The sequence below is a fragment of the Hyla sarda genome, chromosome 5 (assembly GCF_029499605.1).
Source record: "Hyla sarda isolate aHylSar1 chromosome 5, aHylSar1.hap1, whole genome shotgun sequence".
Classification (NCBI taxonomy): Eukaryota; Metazoa; Chordata; class Amphibia; order Anura; family Hylidae; genus Hyla; species Hyla sarda.
In genome coordinates, this window is record NC_079193.1 from 344,340,930 (window position 1) to 344,368,468 (window position 27,539).

General features: G+C 45.2%; 1 protein-coding gene across 2 annotated transcripts in view; it reads left to right on the top strand.

The window, feature by feature from the left end:
* The first annotated feature begins 532 nt into the window (after positions 1–532).
* EMC2 (ER membrane protein complex subunit 2) overlaps positions 533–27,539 on the top strand; it is a 96,560-nt gene continuing 69,553 nt past the window's right edge. Inside the window, exons 1-3 of one of the 2 annotated variants that reach the window (XM_056522591.1) lie at positions 533–648; positions 8,874–8,916; positions 21,901–22,014. In XM_056522591.1, the coding sequence (XP_056378566.1) occupies positions 8,877–8,916; positions 21,901–22,014 (154 nt within the window). In that variant the 5' untranslated portion in view covers positions 533–648; positions 8,874–8,876. The other variant, XM_056522592.1, reaches the window with a different exon arrangement.

The following is a 27,539-nucleotide window of genomic DNA, read 5'->3' on the forward strand; positions in this document are numbered from 1 at the left end:
GTCTGACCACAGTGCTCACTGATGATACCTCTGTCCATTTTAGGAATTGTCCAGAGTAGGAGCAAATCCCTATAGCAAACCTCTCCTGCCCCGGACAGTTCCTAAAATGGACAGAGATGTCAACAGAGAGCACTGTGGTGAGACTGAAAAGGAAATTCAAAAAGTAAAGAACTTTCTGTGGAGCAAATAGAAGCTAAGTACTAGAAGGATTAAGATTTTTAAATAGAAGTAATTTACAAATCTGTTTAACTTTCTGGCACCAGTTGATTTAAAAATAAAAAAGCTTTCCAGGGGAGTACCCCTTTAAGTGCGAATTTTGAAGGAGACTGGGCGTGGTTAGGGGTGTGGCTGAGGGTGTGGTTAGGGGGCGTGTCTTATCCCTCTTTGCTCTAAGCAGAAGTTGGGAGGTATGGTATCTATCATTTTCTGTAGTTATGCAGTATAGTGTGTAGATCCCTCTGTTCTGCACATAAAGCCTCAGCTACTAGATACTATCGTTCCCATGACAACGCTACGTGCTCTGCCCGCCCCCAGCGGCGATGACGCAACACGCACAGTACGTGCTTTCGTAGCCTAGACTGAGACCCTAGTGACGTCAGACGTCACGTCCCGGCTACATCTTCCACCAATCATCCCCGACCGGCTTGTGTAAGTAGTCAGGTAGTAATGGTGATCGGCAGCCGTGTGTTCCGCAGTGTCCGGGCGCCGGTTCTCACACACGGTGTACGGGTGTTCGGTGTATATGACGCGTGCCCCTGCTTGTGTGTTATGGAGACCTGGGTGTATCTGACTGGCAGGGGCCACAATAGGCATCGCGTGTAATGACTCTGGGCCCCTGTCACGTGACACAATGTCTGTGTGGCCCCTGCTACCGATCGGAGGATTTATTTATAGCAGCCAATCAGATTCTAGATCTCACTCATCATGTGTCCTATTCAAACTGAAAGCTGCCGTCTGGTTGCTATGGGTGACGCCAACGCCACTTCTTACATAAAGCCCTGTATTTTACTGAATTTATTTTTTAGTTTACTGAAGGGGGCGCTGGTCATGGCATCTGCTAGACAGCTGTGCAGTATACTGCCAGCTGTTGCCAAACTACAACTCCCAGCATGCCTGGACAACTGTTGACTGTCCGGGCATGCTGGGAATTGTAGTTTTGCAACAGCTGGAGGCACCCCTGTTGGGAAACACTGGTCTGTGGGGTGGCGATACAATGATCTAAGAGCCAGGGAGTAAAGTTCCTTCTGGGAGTCTCAGCAATGAGGCTCTGACCAATCAAAAAAAGATATTTTTTAAGTGACAGGTAAGCCTTAAAGGAGATCTGTAGTGCTCTGAACTTAATCCCCTACCTGAAGGATAGGGGATACGTTTTAGATTGCGGGGGTCTGAGCGCTGGGGCCCCCCGCGATCTCATGTACGGGACCGCGGCAATGTACAGGAAAGGGGGCGTTCCATATCCGCATGACGCGGCAGCCGGCACGCCCCTCCATATGTATCTATGGGATTCATGGAGGGGTGTGCCGGCTGCCGCATCATACGGGGACAGAACGCCCCTTTCCTGTACATTGCTGCGGCCCCGTACAGGAGATTGCGGGGGCCCCAGCGCTCGGACCCCCCCGCAATCTAAAATGTTTCCCCTATCCTTCAGATAGGGGATAAAGTTCAGAGCACTACAGATCTCCTTTAAAGGGGTACTCCCACCCTAGACATCTTATCCCCTATCCAAAGGATAGGGGATAAGATGTCTGATCGCGGGGGTCTCCAGCGGCTCTGAGCCGCAAGTCCGGGACGTCAGGATTCCACCCCCGTGTGACGTCACGCCCGTCCCTTCAATGCAAGTCTATGGGAGGGGGCATGACGTCACGGACTTCTGTCCCGGACACGCGACTCAGCCTCCAGCGGTTCCGGTGTAAAAAGAGGTGGGTGCCGCATGCAATAATGCGGGGGTCCCCAGCGGCGGGACCCCGCGATCAGACATCTTATCCCCTATCCTTTGGATAGGGGATAAGATGTCTACGGTGAGAGTACCCCTTTAAAGGGGTACTCCAGGAAACTGAAACGTATCCACTATCCACAGGACCTGATCGTGGGGGATATGGCTGCTGGAACCCTCTACGATCTCCTTTGTGGGCCCTACTACTTACCCATCCTTGACTCCCAGGCCTCACCCTTAGGGTGCATGAACACCACGTTTTTGCTATACAGTTCCCATATAAGGTTTCAAATTAAAAACCGTACGGAACCATATAGAAAACTGTATGCATTGACTTAACATTGTAAACCGTATGTCAAACGCATCATCCGGTTTAGTCCGTTTTGCATCTTATACGGTTATGCACAGTTTTTTACCCGAATCCAAAACTGTAGTCTACCATGTTTTTTTGTTGGGGTGAAAAACCGTATTAAACCGTATACAGTTTTTTTTTTAATGGGAGTCAATGAGAACCATACAAAACGGTTCCATCCTTTGCACGTTTTTTTTCCCTTGGAATTTCAATCAAACATGTGAAACTTTATTCAAAATGAAGTGAAAAGTTAAAAATGTATACGTTTTTTTCTTAAAAAACTGATGCAACCCGACTTCATTTTTCAGGACAAGCAGGACTCTGTGTGTGATCCGGAACATATCACAGAGCCTCAGTGTACAGAGCCCTGCTTGTCCTCAGTGTACAGAGCCCTGCTTGTCCTCAGAGTACAGAGCCCTGCTTGTCCTCAGTGCACAGAGCCCTGCTTGTCCTCAGTGCACAGAGCCCTGCTTGTCCTCAGTGCACAGAGCCCTGCTTGTCCTCAGTGCACAGAGCCCTGCTTGTCCTCAGTGCACAGAGCCCTGCTTGTCCTCAGTGTACAGAGCCCTGCTTGTCCTCAGTGTACAGAGCCCTGCTTGTCCTCAGTGTACAGAGCCCTGCTTGTCCTCAGTGTACAGAGCCCTGCTTGTCCTCAGTGTACAGAGCCCTGCTTGTCCTCAGTGTACAGAGCCCTGCTTGTCCTCAGTGTACAGAGCCCTGCTTGTCCTCAGTGTACAGAGCCCTGCTTGTCCTCAGTGTACAGAGCCCTGCTTGTCCTCAGTGTACAGAGCCCTGCTTGTCTTCAGTGTACAGAGCCCTGCTTGTCCTCAGTGTACAGAGCCCCGCTTGTCCTCAGTGTACAGAGCCCTCCTTACAGAGACACACAGATAATAGATATAGGGTCAAAAATATACACCTTAACCATTGTGTATTACAAATATACATATAATGGTATCATCTAAGCGCTGCGGAATCTGTAGGCGCTCTATAAATAAATAAATCTACGTTATATATAATGTTTTTGTTAACCACAGGTTCACTTTAAATGCCTTGTTTTTTGTTTTACATTTTGGGTACAGCAACCTGCAGTGTATTTGCTGTGGATTGTTTGAGGAAATAGCTGCATTTACAGGGGGAAGAAAATGTTTTCCGCAGCAAGTTCCACAAAATAGAAATTATCATGGTAGCAAATTGCATCATTCTGACGCATTTCAAGCAAGTAGGGGCTCTTAATCATAGTCCGATTTACAGTTGCAGAAAAATAGGAGATTTTGATAAAATGTCAACAACACAATGCAGAATGAAAATCTGCACAAACTTCTTAGTGAAATTGACTTGCAGTGCATGGGCTGTTCGGGCATGCTGGGAGTTGTAGTTTTATAACAGCTGGAGGGAATCTGGTTGTGGAACAGTGCTATAAAGACATACACTTAAAGGGGTACTCCAGTGCAAAGAAAATGCTTTAAAAACAAACAGGTGTCAGAAAGTTAAACAGATTTGTACATTACTTCTATGTAAATATCTTAATCCTTCCAGTATTTATCAGCTGCTGTGTACTACAGAGGAAGTTGTGTAGTTCTTTGTCAGGCCTGAGCAAATCCCCATAGCAAACCTCTCCTGCTCTGGACAGTTCCTGACATGTACAGAGGTGTCAGCAGAGAGCACTGTGGTCAGACAGAAAATACACAACTTCCTCTGTAGTATACAGCAGCTGATAAGCACTGGAAGGATTAAGATTTTTTAATACAAGTTATTTAGAAACCTGCTTAACTTTCTGGTACCAGTTGATTTGAAAACATTTGTTTTCCACCGGTGTACCCCTTTAACTCCTTGGAGACTGAGCCCATTATAACCCTAAGGACGGGAGCATTTTTTGCACATCTGACCACTGTCACTTTAAGCATTAATAACTCTGGGATGCTTTTACTTTTCATTCTGATTCCGAGTTTGTTTTTTCGTGACATATTCTACTTTATGTTAGTGGTAAATTTTTGTCGATACTTGTATCATTTCTTGGTGAAAAATTCCAAAATTTGATGAAAAAATTGAAAATTTAGCATTTTTCTAACTTTGAAGTTCTCTGCTTGTAAGGAAAACAGACATTCCAAATAAATGATATATTGATTCACAAATACAATATGTCTACTTTATGTTTGCATCATAAAGTTGACATGTTTTTACTTTTGGAAAACATCAGAGGGTTTTAAAGTTCAGAAGCAATTTTCCAATTTTTCACATTTTCAAAACCGGAATTTTTCAGGGGCAAGTTCAGTTTTGAAGTGGATTTGAAGGGCCTTCATATTAGAAATACCCCATAAATTACCCCATTATAAAAACTGTACCCCCCAAAGTATTCAAAATTACATTCAGTAAGTTTGTTAACCCTTTAGGTGTTTCACAGGAATAGCAGCAAAGTGAAGGAGAAAATTCAAAATCTTAATTTTTTACACTCGCATGTTCTTGTAGACCCAGTTTTTGAAATTTTACAAGGGGTAATAGGAGAAAAATCCCCCCAAAATTTGTAACCCAATTTCTCTTGAGTATGGAAATACCTCATATGTGTATGTCAAGTGTTCGGCGGGCGCAGTAGAGGGCTCAGAAGGGAAGGAGCGACAATGGGATTTTGGAGAGTGAATTTTGCTGAAATGGTTTTTGGGGGGCATGTCGCATTTAGGAAGCCCCTATGGTGCCAGAACAGCAAAAAAAAAAAAACACATGGCATACCATTTTGGAAACTACTCCCCTCAAGGCACGTAACAAGGGGTTCGGTGAGCCTTAACACCCCACAGGTGTTTGATGACTTTTCGTTAAATTCGGATGTGTAAATGAAAACATTTTTTTTTCACTAAAGTGGTAATGGGAGAAAAATCCCCCCAAATTTGTAACGCAATTTCTCCCGAGTACGGAGATACCCCATATGTGGCCCTAAACTGTTGCCTTGAAATACGACAGGGCTCTGAAGTGAGAGAGCGCCATGCGCATTTGAGGCCTGAATAAGGAATTTGCAGTAGGGGTGGACCCGGTTACAAGGATGGGGCTGGTCTCCACCAAAACCCTACAGCAGTGTCTCCCACAGGGTGCCTCCAGCTGTTGCAAGACTCCCAGCCTGCCAGGACAGTCGTGTCCGGCAACACTGGGAGTTGTGGTTTTGCAACAGCTGGAGGCGCCATTTAGGAAACACTGCCGTATGAGACGTTTTTCATTTTTATTGGGGGGGGGGGGGGACGTGTAAGGGGGTGTATGGGTAGTGTTTTACTTTTTATTATTTGTTAGTGTTGTGTTTTTAGGGTACATTCACACAGGCAGGGGTTCACAGTAAGTTTCCTTGAAGGAAACCCACTGTAAACCCGCCCGTGTGAATGTACCCTGTACAACCTTCAGCTGTGGGAAAATGGCAACTCCCAGAATGCACTGACAGACCGTACATGCTGGGAGTTGTAGTTTTACAACAGCTGTATTCACACTGGTGGGGAACCACTGAGTTAGAAAACAGACTCTAGCTCAGTGATTCCAACCCATGTGCCTCCAGCTGTTGCAAGACTTCAGCTCCCAGCATGTACGGTCTATAAGTGCACTCTGGGAGTTGTAGTTTTGCAACAGCTGGAGGCACACGGGTTGGAATCACTGAGTTAGGAAACAGACTCTAGCTCAGTGTTTCCCAACCAGTGTGCCTACAGCTGTTGCAAAACTACAATTCCCAGCATGCCCAGACAGTAAGGGATGCTGGGCGTGTAGTTCTGCAATATCTGGCCCTTCAGATGTTGCAGAACTACAACTCCCAGCATGCCTGGACAGTCTGGGCATGCTAGGAGTTGTAGTTTTGCAAAACTACAACTCCAAGCATGCCCAGACTGTCCAGGCATGCTGGGAGTTGTAGTTCTGCAACATCTGAAGGGCCAGATATTGCAGAACTACACGCCCAGCATCCCTAACTGTCTGGGCATGCTGGGAGTTGTAGTTTTGCAACATCTGGAGGACCACAGTTTAGAGACCACTACACAGTGGTCTCCAAACTGTGACCCTCCAGATGTTGCAAAACTACAACTCCCAGCATGTCCAGACACCCTTTGGCTGTGTGGGCATGCTGGGAGTTGTAGTTTTGCAGCTTTTAGAAGGCCACAGTGAAGATCACTTATCGCGATCTTCACTGCAGCCTTCTCGGCCACACTTTCCGGCCGCCGCTCTTCCTCTGCCGCCGATGCCGCCTCCGAAGGTCCGGGTAAGCCGGGCCATGCTCCCCCCTCTCCGCCCGTGTTCCCCCATTCTGTACTGACTTCCGATCGGTGGCCAGAGCGGGGGAAATGAACTCTAACCCCCGCCCCCCTCCTGCCATTGGTGGTCAGCCTGAACGACCAATGGCAGGGGATAGGAGGGGGTGGCAACACTGCCACCTCGCTCCTATCCTTTAGGCTGGTTGGAGCTGGCTCTGACAGCTCCGATCAGTCTTGTTTTCCGGAAGATCTGAGATTTGCTGCGATCGACGATATGGGGGGGTCTCAGAACCCCCCTAGGCATTGCCACGGGATGCCTGCTGATAGATATCAGCAGTCATCCCGGTCCGATCACCACCCGGCGAGCGGCAGTGATCGGAAATGCAGAGGGCGTATGCATACGCCCTCCGTCCCCAAGGAGTTAATTTAGGTAATTCAAAAAGTAAACAATATAGATTTATTTTCTCTTCTTGTCTCGTACCCCCCTCAAATGTATCCCCTTAAAGGGGTACTCCAGTGAAAAACTTTTTTTTTTTTTTTTTTAAATCAACTATTGACAGAAAGTTAAACAGATTTGTAAATTACTTCTCTTAAAAAAACTTAATCCTTCCTGTACTTATTAGCTGCTGAATACTACAGAGGAAATTATTTTCCATTTGAAACACAGAGCTCTCTGCTGACATCATGAGCACAGTGCTCTCTGCTGACATCTCTGTCCATTTTAGGAACTGTCCAGAGCAGCATATGTTTGCTATGGGAATTTCCTTTTACTCTGGACAGTTCCTAAAATGGACAGAGATGTCAGCAGAGAGCACTGTGGTCATGATGTCAGCAGAGAGCTCTGTGTTTCAAATGGAAAATAATTTCCTCTGTAGTATTCAGCAACTAATAAGTACAGGAAGGATTAAGATTATTCAATAGAAGTAATTTCCAAATCTGTTGAACTTTCTGGCACCAGTTGATTTAAAAAAAATAAGTTTTTCACCATAGTACCCCTTTAAGGACCAGGCCAATTTTATTTTTGCAGTTTTGTTTTTTTCTTCTCGCCTTCTAAAAATCGTAACTTTTATATTTCCATCCACCATTGTTTTATGCGCGATCAATTTTCCTGCATAATTACATCACTCATTTTACCATAAAATGTATGGCACAACCAAAAAAATACTATTTGTGTGGGGAAATTAAAAAGAAGACCGCAATTTTACAAATTTTGGAAGGCTTCGTTTTCACGCCGTACAATTTACAGTAAAAATGACGTGTTCTTTATTCTGTGGGTCAAATCGCTAACTTTTTAACCAAATTAGTATGTTTAAAATCCTTCTATTTTGAGGACCTATAACTTTTTCATTTTTCCGAGGCGGTATGAGGGCTCATTTTAGGCGCCATGATCTGTACTTTTTATTGATACCACATTTGTGTATATAAAACTTTTATACATTTTTTTTTATAAAATGTGACAAAAAAGCAGCAATTTTGCGTTATTTTTTTTTTTTTTACGTTCACGCCGTTCACCGTAAGGGATCAATAACATCATATTTAATGTTTGGACATTTACGCACGCGGCAATACCAAATATGTTTATTTTTTTTTTTTAGACATTATGGGGGTAAAATGGGAAAAAGGACATTTTACATTTTTTTACTTTCACTTTTACATTTAAATAGTCCCCATATAGCAATCCTTTGATTGCTAATACTGTTCAGTACTATGCATAGGGCATAGCACTGATCAGTATTATCGGTGATCTTCTGCTCTGCTCGATCTCAGACCAGAACAGAAGACCCTGGGAGACGACCGGAGCCAGGTGAGGGGACCACTGGCCGCCATGCTGGATGATCGGATCCCCGCGGCAGCGCTGCGGGCGATCCGATCATCCATTTAAAGTACCGCACTGCTGCAGATGCGGTGATCTGTATTGATCATGGCATCTGAGGGGTTAATTGCGGACATCCGCGCAATCGCAGATGTCGGCCATTACCGGCGGGTCCTTGGGTCCCCAATGCTCGCGGTCAGGACGGAGAGTAAATGTACGCCATGGTGCGTTAAGTACCACGGCACCATGATGTACATTTACGTTTATTGTCATTAAGGGGTTAAGGAATGAAAATTAACCATGAATGCACCCCACAAACTGTTAAAACTAGAAAGTACGATACATCCTGCAAAAAAAATAAATAAAAAAAGCACTAAAAAAAGAATGAACCTCATTCAGCCATATTGATGCTATAAAACTATACTATCTGGAGTGCATGCAGAAATAGAAATTCGAATGGTCCTTGATCCCAAAAATGTCCTGGTCCTAACATATTCTTGTGTGTTAGAATAGGATTTATTTTATTACATTATTTATTTACTTATGTTATTTTATTTTTTACAGACAATGGCGAAGGTGTCTGACATGTTTGATGTTAATTGGGAAGGTAAGATGTGGCTGCGTTATTGTTTTCAAAAAATAGAAAGGCATAGTGGTTAAAACTTAGCTTTTAAAGGGGTATTCCGGGCAAAAAATGTTATCCTCTATCCAAAGGATAGGGGATAAGATGTCTGATCGCGGGGGGCCCGCTGCTGAGACCCCCCCCGAGATCTCCCTGCAGCACCCACATTCTATGCGGGTGCTGAATCTCCAGTTTTGGAAATCTCCAGGTTTCCGGGACTGGGGATGTCACGCCACGCCCCCTCCATTCATGTCTATGGGAGGGGGCGTGACCACGTGAGCCCCTTTACCATATAAAATATATGGGTAGTGGACAGCAGTACAATTATCCGTCACTGGACAACTTCTGTACCTACCATATAGATACCGGAGTGGCGTTTGGACACCTCAGGGTTTACACAACGAGATCTGTATAATTATTAGTAACATGAGAAAATGAATATCTCAACATCGCCTTCAGTTGGCGAGCAGCAGTAGCCGGAAGTCTCAGCTCCCTGCTGTACAGCAGGTTCTGCTCAGCGCCGGAGCTAACAATATGGTACACTAACTGTGGCATCTTGACCCTGCACAGGCACATTGGAGGCTATATACAATGGACAATACATATGGGCTTATAAAGCATTTGATCCAATGCGCTCCTCAGGGATTTGTTGCACTGAATAAGAGATGGTGTATTTTCTCTTATAGGCTTTCTCATTAGGGGCCAATGGACAAATCTAAATGTGCATATATTAGAGTATAGATATGTATAAATATTTTTTCTATACAGTTCATTTGTAGGTGTCTGTCTGCCTTAAGAGATCTTTACATGAATCTATGATCTAACTACTACAGTGGGGATCAAAAGTTTGGGCACCCCAGGTAAAAATTTGTATTAATATGCATATAGAAGCCAAGGAAAGATGGAAAAATCTACAAAAGGCACCAAATTACAGATTAGACATTCTTATAATATGTCAACAAAAGTTAGATTTTATTTCCATCATTTACACTTTCAAGATAACAGAAAACAAAAAAATGGCGTCTGCAAAAGTTTGGGCACCCTGCAGAATTTATAGCATGCACTGCCCCCTTTGCAAAGCTGAGACCTGCCAGTGTCATAGATTGTTCTCAATCATCATCTGAGAAGACCAGGTGATGTCAATATCAAAAGGTTTTAAATGCCCAGACTCATCTGTCCTTGCCCCAACAATCAGCACCATGGGTTCTTCTAAGCAGTTGTCTAGAAATCTGAAACTGAAAATATTTGACGCTCACAAAGCTGGAGAAGGCTATAAGAAGATAGCAAAACGTTTTCAGATGTCAATATCCTCTGTTTTGAATGTAATTAAGAAATGGCAGTCATCAGGAACAGTGGAAGTTAAAGCAAGATCTGGAAGACCAAGAACAATATCAGACAGAACAGCTTGCAGGATTTTGAGAAAACAATTCAAAACCCACGTTTGATTGCACAATCCCTGCAGAAAGATCTGGCAGACACTGTAGTTGTGGTACACTATTCCACTATAAAGAGATACTTGTACACATATGGTCTTCATGGAAGAGTCATCAGAACAAAACCTCTTCTACGTCCTCACCACAAAAATCAGCATTTGAACTTTGCAAATGAACATATAAACAAGCCTGATGCATTTTGGAAACAAGTTCTGTGGACTGATGAGTTTAATATTGAACTTTTTGGCCAGAATGAGCAAAGGTACGTTTGGAGAAGAAGGGGAACAGAATTTAATGAAAGAAACTCTGTCCAGCTGTTAAGCATGGGGTGGATCAATCATGCTTTGGGGTTGTATTGCAGCCAGTGGCACAGGGAACATCTCACAAGTAGAAGGAAAAATGGATTCAATAAAATTTGAGCAAATTTTGGATGCTAATTTGATGCCATCTTTGAAAATGCTGAAGTTAAAGAGAGGATGGCTTCTACAAATGGATAATGATCCTAAACACACCTCGAAATCCACGGGGGATTACATCAAGAGGCGTAAACTGAAGGTTTTGCCATGGCCCTCACAATCTCCTGACCTCAACATAATTGAAAATCTATGGATAGACCTTAAAAGAGCAGTGTGTGACAGACAGCCCAGAAATCTCAAAGAACTGGAAGACTTTTGTAAGGAAGAATGGGCAAAGATACCTCAAACAAGAATTGAAAGACTCTTTCAATACCTCAAACAAGAATTGAAAGAATTGAAAGGCTGGCTACAAAAAGCGTTTACAAGCTGTGATACTTGCCAAAGGGGGCAGTACAAGATATTAACTCTGCAAGGTGCCCAAAATTTTGCAGTCAACAGTTTTTTTGTTTTCTGTTATTTTGAAAGTGTAAATGATGGAAATAAAATCTAACTTTTGTTGACATATTATAAGAATGTCTAATCTGTAATTTCATGCCTTCTAAAGATTTTTCCATCTTTCCTGGCTTCTTTATGCACATTAATACAAATTTTTACCTGGGGTGCCCAAACTTTTGATCCCCACTGTACTTGTATAGCATATTTAATATCAAATATAGAAGCTTTACATGCGTACATCATCCTGATGACGTCGGCGCTTATAGGCTGACAGAAACGTGTTGAAGGCGATGTTGAGATATTCATTTTCTCATGTTACTAATAATTATACAGATCTCGTTGTGTAAACCCTCAGGTGTGCAAATGCCACTCAGGTATCTATATGGTAGGTACAGAAGTTGTACAGTGACGGATAATTGTACTGCTGTCCACTACCCATACATTTTATATGGTAAAGGGGCTCACGTGGTATTGGTGAATTATTTAAGTTACATCATGAAAAGCTAAGTTGGATAGATTGCACCTAGTGTGGTCGATGGGACCGGTAGAATACCCATAAACATATTTATGCTTTATTGTTTTGTTAATTTCTAGAATGTCTTGAATGATTGGAATGTGATAGTTCTAGTCCCATGACTCTTCTAATAGTTTCTAGGCGAACATACAACTATTAAACTGGAAGTGTTCTTATATATAGACGCCCATTGTTTTATTTTCACATCCAAAAGTCTACTTACATTAAAGGGGTACTCCGCCCCTAGACATCTTATCCCCTATCAAAAGGATAAGATGTCTGATTGCGGGGATCCCTGTGATCTCCGTGCTGCACCCGGCGTTTGTTTAGAGCATCAGGTTCGGTGCCAGAGGCTTGTGACATCATGTCCATGCTCCCTCAAGCAAGTCTATGGGAGGGGCGTTACATCCCCTCCCATAGACTTGCATTGATGGGGTATGGCCGTGACGTCACGAGCCTCCGCCCCACATCGCCAGTCTTCCGGCACGGAGCAATGTTCGCTCCATGCAGCGGATGTCTGGGGTGCTGCAATGAGACATCTTATCACTTTTCCTTTGGATGGGGGATAAGATGTCTAGGGGCGAAGTACCCCTTTTACGCTTTCACATTGATGCATTGTGGGAGATGGAACTGTAGTCTGATGAGAAACTATAGCAGAAATATAAATGCAGCTCTTGATTTAAAGGGGTATTCCAGGGGAAAATGTTTTTTTTATATATCAATTGGCTCCAGAAAGTTAAACAGATTTGTAAATTACTTCTATTAAAAAATCTTAATCCTTCCAATAATTATCAGCTGCTGAAGTTGAGTTGTTCTTTTCTGTCTGACAACAGTGCTCTCTGCTGACATCTCTGCTTGTCTCGGGAACTGCACAGAGTAGAAGAGGTTTGCTATGGGGATTTGCTTCTACTCTGGACAGTTCCTGAGACAAGTGTCATCAGAGAGCACTTAGACAGAAAAGGCCAGGTCCCGCGGCTAATACAGGACATCACCGATTTCGGTGATGCCCTGTATTAACCCTTCAGAGGCGGCGATCAAAGCTGACCGTTGCGTCTGAAGCAAAAGTGACACTAACCCGGCTGCTCAGTCGGGCTGTTCTGGACCGCCGCGGTGAAATCGCGGCGTCACGAACAGCTTACAGGACACCGGGAGGGACCTTACCTGCCTCCTCGGTGTCTGCTCCGTGCTGGGATCCCCTGCATCGTTGGCGCTCTCCTTCGTCGTCATCACGTCATCGTGCACGCCGTCCCGTCATCCAATAGGTGCGGTGTGCATAGCGACGTGATGGCAGCGACGGAGAGTGAGGATACCGGGCAGCAGAGACATTCCGGAGCGATGGGGACACCCCGGGGATGCGGTGACAGCGATGGAGGGCGGCATCCAAGGCAGCGGTGATGGGTCCGGAGCGGCGGGGACACGTGAGTATTACCTCCTATACCAGTGGTCTTCAACCTGCGGACCTCCAGATGTTTCAAAACTACAACTCCTGGCATGCCCGGACAGCCAACGGCTGGCCGGGCATGCTGGGAGTTGTAGTTTTGCAACATCTGGAGGTCCGCAGGTTGAAGATCACTGTCCTATACTTTACATTGTATTTGGTTAAGAATCTTTTTTTTCTAGATTTTTCTCCTTTAAAATTGGGTGCGTCATATATGCCGGAGCATCTTATATGGCAAAAAATATGTTAATTATTATTGAAAAATTTTATTGAAGGAATAGTCCAGTCCTGAAAAACGTATCCCCTATCCAGCCCACGGGAAGGAGGCATGTCGAACACCGCGCAAAGCGTTGGCTAACACGCCCCCTTAAAATCTGAAAACCTTTAAAATCATAGCCCGTTATTAATAACTGACGTTATTTTGTGTCGGTAGAAAGAACAGAAGAAATAGTTCATATGCACTTAGGTTACTGTTGTTGGTATACGGATAAGAAAAACGCCCCGGACTTCAGGCGCTCACTATGGGCACATAGAAGAGAACCGCTGTGAATCCTGTAGGTCAGTCCTATCACTTGTCATCTGTCATTTGTTATGGGTGTCTTTTCTTCGGACTATTGCTCTTAGGCAGCACGTGCTAGTATTACAATGTGAGCGGACAGAACAGGGCCACCATTGTATGGGGATAACATCTGCCGGTGTCTGCTCTTTTTACATGGCTCAGCACCGGCCCTGCCGTCCAGTAACAGGTGATCTGTATTAAGCTGTCACCATAAACATCACAACCAATAAACTTTTATTCATCCTAAAAAAATCCCTGAGCCTTTAATTACGGCCGAAAAGACCAGAGAAAAATAAAGCAGTTTTCTTTTCCACAAAAGAGATGGAATATTCCTAACCAGATAAAACAAGGCCGGAGCCAGGCTAAATATCTGACGTGAAGCAGCAGTGTCCAAAAGGAAGTCTGGGAGCACTAAACTCTATGCGTGGAACATCAGCAGAACTTCCCTTTGAAAGAGAATACGGTTTAGCAAAGCTCCTAATGCCGTCTTAAGTACTGGCTGCTATTAACAGTGTTGTTTTTGCTCTAAGTGCTGTTCTAAGGTTAATCTGAGAAACATATCCACCTTAGAAGAAATATGGCTTTCTTATGGGTGATAACTCAGTACCTAGGCTGGTTGTGCACTGACTCCATGTAGGGTCAGGTAAGGTAAGTGGACGGCTACAACCATGATGGAGTCTTCCCAACCACAAGATCCTCTACTCAAGTCTGTTCACCTTAAAGGGGTATTCCAGGTTTATACATCTTATCCCCTATCCAAAGGATAGGGGATAAGATGTATAATCGCGGGGGGTCCTGCTGCTGGGGACCCCCCACGATTTCTGTGCAGAAACCTGGCATTATGTGTCGGATGCTGCTTCTGTGACGGAGACGTGACGTCACGGTGATGGCCACACCCCCTCCGTTCATGCTGTCACGCCCCCTCCCATAGACATGAATGGAGGGGGCTGAATACCCCTTTAATTTTCCCCTATTGCGATCATAGCTGTGTAGTTGGACTTGTAAAATGTTTAGAGTTTTCCGTTCTTAACCCCTTCAGCTGCGATTTTAGTATTTTTTTCTCCCACTTACATTTTGTTTCCCCACTCACATTTTAAGGTTGAGTTCACATCAGCATCGATCTCTGTTCGCTGAGTCCATTCAAATTACGGGACTTTAGCAGGGAAAAAATTATATCTCAAGCAGTTATTTTTTTATCCGCCCAACTCCTGCGAAAAAACAACAGACCCCATTTAAAGTCAGTGGGACAACCCGAAGGACTCCATTCAAAGTCAGTGGGACAACCCGACGGACCCCATTCAAAGTCAGTGGGACAACGTCGACGGACCCCATTCAAAGTCAGTGGGACAACCCGACGGACCCCATTCAAAGTCAGTAGGACAGCCCAACGGACCCCATTCAGAGTCAGTGGGACAACCCGATGTACCCCATTCAGAGTCAGTGGGACAACCCGATGTACCCCATTCAGAGTCAGTGGGACAACCTGACGTACCCCATTCAGAGTCAGTGGGACAACCTGACGGACCCCATTCAGAGTCAGTGGGACAACCCGACGCACCCCATTCGGGGTCAGTGGGACATGACAGTGTCCATTGTGCAACTGACTGCAGGTCCATTGTTTGGTACTAGAACGAAATCTACAACAGAGCTTCCCGAATGGATTCAGCCTAAGACAGTGTATCCCCACCAGGTTGCCTCCAACTGTTGCAAAACTACAACTCCCAACATGCCTGGACAGCCTTTCCCGGCTTGCTGTACGTCTAGAGACAAAGCAACACAAGTCAGCTGATCACAGGGGGCTTAGCTGCTTCTCCAAGTCATCCCCAGATGATGTGTGCGGCCCATCTCTATGTCCTGCGTCCCCGCTATCTGCAGACTGCTGAGAACATGTTAGCCAAATGCATTCAATATAGGCCATATAGGCCCGGCGGGACATAGAGATGGACCATACTTGTCATCAGAGGGCTGGCTTGTCAGGGAAGACAAAAAGAAGCCAAGCCCCCTGTGATCAACTGATCTGCGATGCACAGGAAGGCAGGAAATGATGAAGATGACGGTAATCCCTAGTGCAGAACCTCTGGGGGATTAAAATACTAAATAAACGGCACAATCCACCCCAACAGCTGTCCGGGCATGCTGGTAGCTGTAGTTTTGCAAAAGCCTTAGGCACCCTGGTTGGGAAACACTGCCTAAATCAAAGCTGATCACAAAACGTCTTAATGCGGGGACACCCAGCAAGCAGTTGTAATCTATGAGAAAACCTAGTAGTAAGTGTTTAGTGTCCCAGAAGGACCACCACAGTGCCAAATAATCCTTACACAGTTGGCTTTGAAATTAGAAGACCGCCCTGAGGGCTAATATTGCTATCCCACCTAAGGCCATGTTCATACGGTGTAAAATGTGCAGAATATCCACCCAAAAAACACAAACGGTCACTCTGCACTTTTCACTGTTCCGCCGGGCGCTTGGATCGCTTGGAAACGCGCTGTCTCATAGATGGCAATGCATTTCCAAGCAGAATCCACAGAAAGAATAGACATGGCTGTTCATTCTGCAGATGACAGAATCAAGGTTTCCGCCGTGTGCACAGCGCAGCAGAATCCCATTGAAATCAATAGGAATTCCGCTCAGAAATTCTGCCGTGTGACCATAGTCTCACACTGATGAGGATAGCCTTTCATTCTTTGTGCGTTCTGATGAGCTGCACCCACATAGTCCGTCTCCTGAGTATGCTGCCCTTGTTTCTTGGCATAGATGCTGTTTGCCGCCTTTTACATTTTGTGTCCTTTCAATAATAAAGGTTAAAGGGATACTTCGCTGCTCAGTGTTTGGAACAAACTGTTCCGAACGCTGGAGCCGGCGCCGGGAGCTCGTTACGCCATAGCCCCGCCCCTCATAACATCACGCCCCACCCCCTCAATGCAAGTCTATGGGAGTTGGCGTGACAACGTCACGCCCCCTCCCATAGACTTGCATTGAGGGGGCGCGGTGTGACAGCATGAGGGGGCGGGGCTATGGCGCCACGAGCTCCAACGTTCGGAACAGTTTGTTCCAAACGCTGAGCAGCGGAGTATCCCTTTAAAGGGGTTGTGCGCTGCCCTGCCTTTCGGAGCTCCGCACGCAGCGTCCGGAAGTTCATTACTCCGAACGCTGTGTGCGGGCTTACGTGTTCGCGGGCGCCCGGCCCCCTCGTGACATCACACCCGCCCCCTCTACCAAAGTCTATGGGAAGGGGGCGCGACCGCTGTCACGCTCCCTTCCCATAGACTTTCGTTGAGGAGGCGGGCGTGACGTCACGAGAGGGCCAGCGTGATGTCACGCCCGGCGGCCGCGAACACGGAAGCCCGCACACAGCGTTCGGAGTAATGAACTTCCGGACGCTGCGTACGGAGCTTCGAAAGGCAGGGCAGCGCACAACCCCTTTAATTTTCCCTTAGACAAGAACATTTTGGGTGTTAGTCTATGAGCCGCATATGACTAACACCTCTTTTTTTTCCCCCTGTCCGGTACAGATGTTTCATAAGACAAGAACTCACAAAGTACACAAGAACACACTGGCTAATAGAAGGTGTCAGAAATCTATGTGCGAGAACATTATTTTTCTTTAGCTATTCCTCCGAGAAATAATCCTTCTGTCTTTCGTTTTTCCGGGATTTTACCAGAATTGCTAATTCCACATTTGGGTGACAAATGTGTTAGCAGTAAAGCGAGCTGCATGATAGCCCAGCCCCGTGCTGCGATAGTTTATATTGGTGCTTGGGTTGCTGCAGGTGCCAATGTATGGGTCGGAAGGGAATGTTGGCCAGCTGAGGGTTTTTTTTTTTCGGTCTTTGGCCTTTGCTAGTATTGTGATGTATTCACAGTCGTTTTTATCCGTACGGTCCATTTAGACCATTTAGAAAGATCAGAACCCAAGAGGGATTTATTGGGCTTAGAATTTCACTGTGAAAACACTGACAGTTTTATAGGAGATCTGATCGCTCCTGGCATTGAAGCCAATGTTATAGTGTAGTCTGGTGTCTTTTTCATTTCGTTATGCTCCAAGCATTGTGCTGTTGCTATATCTTTCTTATGTGAACATTAAAATAGCAGAATTATATTGTTGTTATTAGGGATGTAAGAAAAAATCGATTCTCGCGATAATCGCGATTTTTCATTTGCCGATACAGAATCGATTCAAAATATTTTTTAATCGATTCTTTTAGGGATGTGGAATTTTTAATAAAACGCACTTTTCTTACCTGCCAACGAGCCCGCGGAGCTCCGGTACAGGTGTTCGGTCCCCGGGCTGTATTCTTCTTACTTCCTGTTAGTCCGGCACGTCACATGGAGCTTCAGCCTATCACTGGACGCAGCGATGTCCCGCCTCCGCTGGTGATAGGCTGAAGCTCCATGTGACGTGCCGGACTAACAGGAAGTAAGAAGAATACAGCCCGGGGACCGAACACCTGTACCGGAGCTCCGCGGGCTCGTTGGCAGGTAAGATAAAGTGCGTTTTATTTTATTTTGCAGCCCGGACGGGATAACATAAAAAAAAGTGTGCACCGGAGTACTAGATCACCGCTGTCAAAGCTGACAGCGGCGTCTATTGGGATCTATGAATGCTCCCAGGTGGGCGATATATCGCGATGTATCGTCACCTAGACGGTATCGCGATATATCGCGATATATCGAATCGCCACACTGGTATCGCGATTCGAATCGAATCGCCAAATTCTTGGCGATTCACACCCCTAGTTGTTATTGCATTATTTTATATTATCTGTAATGAAAAAAGGTAATATAGTGCAGCATACCCTATTATTAGAGAATAAAGGTTATTTTGTATGCCTTGTGCTTACCTGTTTTAGCTGATGGGGCATGCATTGGTCATCTTGATTCTAGTTCAGAGTAGAAAGGATTTTCTTATGTTGCCTACATTTCCATTTGCCATTAGGAGAAAGGGATTTGACGTATAATCCATAATTGGGGTGTTTTCTGAAGATTTAAAGTGTACCTGTCAGATCACCCATTATATGTTGCTCAGTATCTCATCGTGGTCATGTACATATCATTTTTATTATTCCGTTACCTATATTTCTTTCAGAATTAGCTTTATTTCTGAATTACCTTAATGTTGTCGACCAGAATAAGGGGGGGGGGGGTCCTTTCCTTCTCCTCAGGTGATAACCACTAGGGTCGGCAAGAATTTGGCGATAAGATACGTATCGCGATACACGTATGACGTTACAATATATCCCGATATATCCCGATTCTGTTAACGAGATGATATATCCCGATTCTGTTTCAAAAAGAATGTGTTTTATACTTTTATTAAAACATATATTTTTTTTAATACACTTTTATTAGACTTTTAGGAGGAATCATAGATTCCTCAGACAGATGAATAGAGTTCTATTGAACTCCATTGATCTGCAATCCATTGATAGAGCCTAGTCAAGCCAGGATCTATCAATGACAGAGTCACGGGACAGCAGGAAGCAGAGGTAAGCCCTCCGGCTTAATAGCCAGCCGCGGCGATCGCCACATGCAGGCTATTAGCAGCGGCCCCCGCTGGGGGCTGCAGAGTATGGAGCGGTCAGGAGTCCGGAGCCTTCTCCATACAGACTGCTGAACGCCACATACTGGCAGAGTACGGAGCGGGCACGAGTCGGGAGCCGCTCCATACACCCAGAGCGCGCTTGTCAGGTCCGGCCCTGCTTGCACGAGCCATAAAAATTCACCAGCCCGGCGCCGGGAGATACCAAAAGGATCAATTCAAAAATATGCTGGGAGCTGTAGTTTTACAACAGCTGGAGGCAACACTGCTCTAACACAGTTATTTACAAACATTGCAGCTTCAGTTGTTACTAAACTACAACTCCCAGCATGCTGAAATAGTCAAAGCTTTCTCGGACTCCTGAATGACAAAGAAGTTGATCAGACATTCAGGAGTCTGTGAAAGATGAATGACACACATAGTGACAGCTATGCTGATTAGCATCCAGCTTTACTAGGAGAAGATAAAACAGATAGAACATGTATTCATAAAAATGCTGTACTTTTATCTAAAAAATCCTTGCACTAATTTTATAAAGATCTGTTCTTATATTTATACATTTTATCCTGTGATGAATTCACCATAATGTCTTCTGATTACTGCAGGCAAACTCCAAGTATCTTCCTCTGACACATGACACAGCATAAAACCAGAGAGGAAAGGGTTACAGAGTAGAGAGTACTGATTGGCTGACTGCCCAGACTTCCTCCTGTGAGGGAGACAGACTGACACGCCCCCTCCAGCCTGCACAATGAAAAAGTAACTCACCAGCAGATAAATGCTTATATCTCTGGATATATAGGTCCGAGACACATAAAAATGATATGCACATGATCAGGATTGGGTCCAGAGTAACATATGACTTCTTTTGTTTTTTTTTTGCACTATGACAGGTACACTTTAAATAATTCTTTATTACACAAAAGTATTTCCTTTCAGAGTTTACATTGAATCAACATGTCAATTTACATTAGTTTACCAAATCTTTCTGGTTGTATTATTATTTCCAAAAATATACAAAAGAACATTTTTGATTTTTATTTCCCATCCCCCTCCACCTCCAGGTGCTTCAGGTGCGACTTAAAGGGGTACTCCGGTGGAAATTAATTTATTTATTTTTTTAAATCAATTGGTGCCAGAAAGTTAAACAGATTTGTAAATTACTTCTATAAAAAAAATCTTTACCCTTCCAGTACTTTTTAGCAGCTGTATGCTACAGAGGAAATTATTTTCTTTTTGCAATATCTTTTTTGTCTTGTCCACAGTGCTCTCTGCTGACACCTCTGTCCGTGTCAGGAACTGTCCAGAGCAGGAGAAAATCCCCATAGCAAACCTATGCTGCTCTGGACATTTCTTGACACGGACAGAGGTGCCAGCAGAGAGCACTGAGGACAAGACAAAAAAGAAATTAAAAAAGAAAAGAATTTCTTCTCTAGCATACAGCTGCAAATAAGTACTGGTAGGATGAAGATTTTTTAATAGAAGTCATTTACAAATCTGTTTAAGGCTGCATTCACACCTCGTTTTTTACATACGGGTGCCGGATTCCGCTGGGGGAGGGGAAAACCGGGTGCTCCGTACCCCAGCCGGATCAGCCCGTGACTCCGTTTACTTTAATGAGCCGACCAGAGTGAAATGGTGACTCCGGTCGGCTCAGTTTTGATCTGTATCCGGTTTTGGACCGTACCTAAAACCGTACTATACTACGGTTTTAGGTCCGGTCAGGAAACCGCATACGGGTCAAAACTGAGCCGACCGGAGTCACCATTTCACTCCGGTCGGCTCATTAAAGTAAACGGAGTCACGGGCTGATCCGGCTGGGGTACGGAGCACCCGGTACCTTATCCCCTATCCAAAGGATAGGGGATAAGATGTTAGATCGCTGCGGTCCCGCTGTTGGGGACCCCGGGGATCGCCGCTGCGGCACCCTGCTCTCATTACTGCGCAGAGCGAGTTCGCTCTGTGCGTAATGACGGGCGATACAGGGGCCGGAGCAGCGTGACGTCATGGCTCCGCCCCTCATGACAGCACGGCCCGTCCCCTTAATGCAAGTCTATGGCAGGGGGCGTGACGACCGCCACGCCCCCTTCCCATAGACTTGTATTGACGGGGACGGGCTGTGACGTCACAAGGGGCAGAGCCGTGACGTAACGCGGCTCCGGCCCCTGTATTGCCCGTCATTACGCACAGTGTGAACTCGCTCTGCGCAGTAATGATAGCGCGGTGCCGCAGCAGTGATCCCCGGGGTCCCCAGCAGCGGGACCGCGGCGATCTAACATCTTATCCCCTATCCTTTTGGATAGGGGATAAGATGTCTAGGGGCAGAGTACCCCTTTAAAGTGTTTGACATAGTTGTGAGTGGTGGTGCAACGTGTCCTTTTGTAAATGAAAAACTAGACCCTAAAACCATTGTTTCCCAACCAGGGGTCCTCCAGCTGTTGCAAAACTACAACTCCCAGCATGCCCGGACAGCCAACGGCTGTCCGGGCATGCTGGGAGTTGTAGTTTTGCAACAGCTGGATGCCCCTCTGGTTGGGAAACACTGCCCTTGGCAGCCTAATGTAGCCCCCAGAATTGACCGGACACTCCCATAGGCCTCTGTAACATATTCAACATTCACTTCTTCCTCTTGCAGATATGCGCGACAAGATGAAAACCTGGCGAGAAGAAAACTACAGGAACAGCGAGCACATCCTCGAAGTCGGCGAAGAGTTGCTGAACGAGCACTCTTCCAAGCTCGGAGACGATAGTAAGTTTATTACTTACATGGGTTCCAGTTCAGTAAGATGCTCGCTGGTGTTGGGAACACCTGTTCGCCTCTAATATCCCACAGGGGACTCCATATATAGATTTTTTTCAATTGGTGTCAGGAGTAGTTTATATAAGAACGGAGCAGCCCAGAGCTTTACATGCGGCAGTAAAAAGTGTGTTTCTCATTACCTTCTATGGCCGCGTATCTTTCCAATGGCTTTCGAAAAAAGATGTTTTATTTAAAGAAAAAATATATATTTTAAATAATGAAAATCTGCACTTTTATTGTTGGCTGTTTCTAACCAGAATATTGGAGGACTTTCACCTCGAGCTATTCAAAGTCAGTGAACCCAGAAATGAGGCCCCTGCTTGTCTGCAAGGTAAATGACCTGTAGGGAGTCGTCAGTTTTAGCCAAAGTCTGGGGGGGATAGTAAGACATGTCATGATCCAGAACAGAGATGCAGATCTGCCTGGAGTAAAGACCCTCCTGGTGCCGCAGCAATGCAGGAGGGGCTCACCGAGTGACCCACGTGGATTTACGAAATGCAAGAGAGCTAGCTCTGCAAAAACATGATGAATGCCGTAAAGGCTTGAAGACGATCTCCTCCGCTACATAATGTCCAAATCCCTCTCCATACAGACAACACGTATCTTATAATGGCTTACAACATTTCTTGTGACTACACCCCCTCTGCTGTGGGAAACATTTTTTTTTAGGTCTTTTTAAGTCAACTGGCTCCAGACAGATAAACAGATTTGTAAATTACTTCTATTCAATTTTTTTTTTATCCTTTCAGTACTTATTAGCAGCTGTATGCTAAAGAGGATATTCTTTTCTTTTTGGATTTCTTTTCAGTCTGACCACAGTGCTCTCTGCTGACACCTCTGTCCATGCCAGGAACTGTCCAGAGCAGGAGAAAAGCCCCATAGCCATCCTCTCCTGCTCTGGACTGTTCCTGACATGGACAGGGGTGTCAGCATAGAGCACTGTGGACAGACAGAAAAGTAATTCAAAAAGAAAAGAATTTCCTCTGTAGTAAACTGCTGCTAATAGGTACTGGAAGGATTAAGATTTTTTAATAGAAGTAATTTACAAATCTGTTAAACTTTCTGGCACCAGTTCATTAAAAAAAAAAATGTTTTCCGCTGGAGTACCCCTTTAACCCGTACAGGACCTAGGGCGTATGGATACGCCTTCTGTACCTGGGTCTTAAGGACCCAGGGCGTACCTGTACACCCGTGGGAATTTCGGTCCCCGCCGCGCGCCGGGCGGGGACCAGGCCGGGGTGACTGCTGATATCGATCAGCAGGCACCTCGTGCAAATGCCCAGGGGGGTCATCGCACCCCCCCCCATGTCGGCGATCGGCGCAAATCGCAAGTGAATTCACACTTGCGATTTGCGCCGATTCCGGATCATTCGGGTCTATGGTGACCTGGTGACCCGAAATATAAGGGGGATCGCGGGTGTCTAAGACACCCACGATCCCCCTGTAGCCATAGGAGTGAGGTGGCAGAGGTGCCACCCCTCCTATCTCTGCTATTGGTGGTCTAGACGCGACCACCAATAGCAGATTAGGGGCGAGGGGGGTTTACTTTCATTTTCCCCGTTCTGCCCACCCACAATCGGCAGGGCAGGACGGGGAAATGACGGGGACCGAACGCCGAAGATCCACTTACCCGTCGGTGGAAGCTGCGGGACCGGATCGGCGGTGGTGATCGGCGCGGGCGGCGATGTCGTGCGGCAGAAGAGGACAGCTCCCTGGATCCGACGGAAGACGGTAAGTTGCCTAGCAACATCTAGAGGGCTACAGTCTGAGACTGTAGCCCTCCAGATTTTGCTAAACTACAACTCCCAGCATGCCCAGACAGCTGCTGGGCATGGTGGGAGATGCAGTTTTGCAACAGCTGGAGGTCTACAGTTTAGAGACCACTTCACAGTGATCTCTATACTGTAGCACTCTAGATCTTGCAAAACTACAACTCCCAGCATGCCCACATAGCTGTTTGCTGTCTGTGCATGCTGGAATTTGTAGTTTTGCAACATCTGGAGGTCCACAGTTTGGAGATCACAGTGCAGTGGTCTCTATCTGTAGCCCTCCAGATGTTGCAAAAATGCAAATCCCAGCATGCCGAAACAGCTGTCTCGGCATGCTGGGAGTTGTAGTTGCGATCCCTCCAGCTGTTGCATAACTAGATCTCCCAGCATGCCCTTCAGCGATCAGTACATGCTGGGAGTTGTAGTTTTGCAACAGCTATAGGCACACTGGTTGGAAAATACTGAGTTAGGTAACCGAACCTAACTGAAGGTTTTCCAACCAGTGTGCCTCCAGCTGTTGCAAAACTACAACTCCCAGCATGCACGGTCTGTCAGTACATGCTGGGAGTTGTAGTTTTGAAACAGCTGGAGGTTTGCCCCCCCATGTGAACGTACAGGGTACATTCACACGGGTGGTTTTACAGTAAGTTTCCTGCTTCAAGTATGAGCTGCGGCAAACTTTTCGCCGCAGCACAAATTTCTAGCGGGAAGCTCACTGTAACCCGCCAGTGTGACTGTACTCTAAAAACACTATACTACACTAACACATAATAAAGGGTAAAACACTACACATATACCCCCTTACATTGTCCCCCCAATAAAAATGTATTGTACGGCAGTGTTTCCAAAACGGAGCCTCCAGCTGTTGCAAAACAACAACTCCCAGCATTTCCGGACAGCCACTGACTGTCCAGGCATGCTCGGAGTTTAGCAACAGCTGGAGACACCCTGTTCGGGAATCACTGGCGTAGAATACCCCTATGTCCACCCTTATGCAATCCCTAATTTAGTCCTCAAATGTGAATGGCGCTCTCACTTCAGAGCCCTGTCGTATTTCAAGGAAACAGTTTAGGGCCACATATGGGGTATCTCCGTAATCGGGAGAAATTGCGTTACAAATTTTGGGGGGCTTTTTCTCCTTTAACCCCTTATGAAAAGGAAAAGTTGGGGGCTACACCAGCCTGTCAGTGTAAAAAAAATTAAAAATTTTACACTAACATGCTGGTGTTGTCCTTTACTTTTTATTTTCACAAGTGTTAAAAGGAAAAAAATCCCCCCAAAATTTGTAACGCAATTTCTCCTGAGTACAGAAATACTCCATATGTGGGCGTAAAATGCTCTGCGGGCACATAACAAGGCTCAAGAGTGAGAGCGCACTATGTACATTTGAGGCCTACATTGGTGATGTGCACAGGGGTGGCTGATTTTACAGCAGTTCTGACATAAACGCAAAAAAATAAATACCCACATGTGACCCCATTTTGGAAACTACACCCCTCACGGAAAGTAACAAGGGGTATAGTGAGCCTTAACACCCCACAGGTGTTTGACGAATTTGGATGGAAAAATGAAAAAAAAAATGTTTTTCACAAAAATGCTGGTGTTACCCCAAATTTTTCATTTTCACAAGGAAACATAGGAAAAAAGCCCCTCAAAATTTGTAACCCCATTTTTTCTGAGTAAGAAAACACCCCATATGTGGATGTAAAGTGATCGGTGGGCGAACTACAATGCTCAGAAGAGAAGGAGCACCATTGGGATTTTGAAGATAAAATTTGTCCGGAATTGAAGGCCACATGTGTTTACAAAGCCCCCATAGAGCCAGAACAATGGAACCCCCCACATATGACCCAATTTTGGAAACTAAACCCCTCACGTAATGTAATAAGGGGTACAGTGAGCATTTACGCCCCACAGGTGTCTGACAGATTTTTGGAACAGTGGTCCGTGAAAATGAAAAATGTAATTTTTCATTTGCACAGCCCACTGTTCCAAAGATCTGTCAAACGCCAGTGGGGTGTAAAAACTCACTGCACCCCTTATTAAATTCTGTGGGTGGTGTAGTTTCCAAAATGGGGTCACGTGGGGGGGTCCACTGTTCTGGTACCACGGGGGGGGGGGCTTTGTAAACGCACATGGCCCCCGACTTCTATTCCAACCAAATTCTGTCTTCAAAAGCTCAATGGTGCTCCTTCTCTTCTGAGCATTGTAGTGCGCCAGCAGATCACTTGATGTCCACACATTGGGTATTTCCATACTCAGAAGAAATGGGGTTACAAATTTTGGGGGTCATTTTCTCCTATTACCCCTTGTAAAAATATAAAATGTGGGGGAAAACCAGCAATTTAGTGAAAAAATATTTTTTTCTCATTTACACATCCGACTTTAGCAAAAAGTCGTCAAACACCTGTGAGGTTTTAAGGCTCACTGTACCCCTTGATGTGTTCCTTGAGGGGTCTAGTTTCTAAAATGGTATGCCATGTGTTTGTTTTTTTTGCTTTTCTGGCACCATAGGGGCTTCCTAAATGCTACATGCCCCACAAAAACCATTTCAGAAAAACTCACTTTCCAAAATCCCATTGTCGCTCCTTCCCTTCTGAGCCCTCTACTGCGCCCGCCGTACACTTGACATACACATATGAGGTATTTCCTTACTCGAGAGAAATTGGGTTACAAATTTTAGGAAGATTTCTCTCCTTTTACCCCTTGTAAAAATTCAAAAACTGGGTCTACAAGAACGTGCGAGTGTAAAAAATGAAGATTTTGAATTTTCTCCTTCAATTTGCTGCTATTCCTGTGAAACACCTAAAGGGTTAACAAACCTTTTGAATGTCATTTTTAATACTTTGGGGGTGCAGTTTTTATAATGGGGTCATTTTTGGGGTATTTCTAATAAGAAGGCCCTTCAAATCCACTTCAAAACGGAACTGGTCCCTGAAAAATTTTGATTTTGAAAATTTTGTGAAAAATTAGAAAATTGCTGCTGAACTTTGAAGCCCTCTGATGTCTTCCAAAAGTAAAAACATGTCAACTTTATGATGCATTCATAAAGTAGACATGTTGTATATGTGAATCAATATATAATTTATTTGGAATATTAATTTTCCTTATAAGCAGAGAGCTTCAAAGTTAGAAAAATGCTAAATTTTCAATTTTTTCATCAAATTTTGGAATTTTTCACCAATAAACGATGCAAGTATCGACAAAATTTTACCACTAACGTAAAGTAGAATATATCACGAAAAAACAATCTCGGAATCAGAATGAAAGGTAAAAGCATCCCAGAGTTATTAATGCTTAAAGTGACAGTGGTCAGATGTTCAAAAAATGGCCGGGTCCTACAGTGAAAATTGGCTGGGTCCTTAAAGGGTTAAAGTGCAACTGTCACAACCTGTAAGCGCTGGGACCGCGGTGTGATTGACCTGAAGGTCCCCAGCGCATGCACCCTCCATCACTCTTACATGCCCGCAGCTAGTTTACTGCGCCGGCGCTCGCTCCCAATGCCTCCTTGCTTAAAGCGCTTGTACATTTCTAGAAGCAGAGAGCCTGAATCTTAAAGGAATCACCGCAATTCTGCACTGTTAGTAAGGGCACAGATGTTCTATATCACTGTTCTATCACTTAGATAAAATTCAGAGCAGGGGCAGTGATTAGACTCCTTCCCCTCTTTCTGGAAAGCCAGAGGCATCATGGGGAAAGTATATA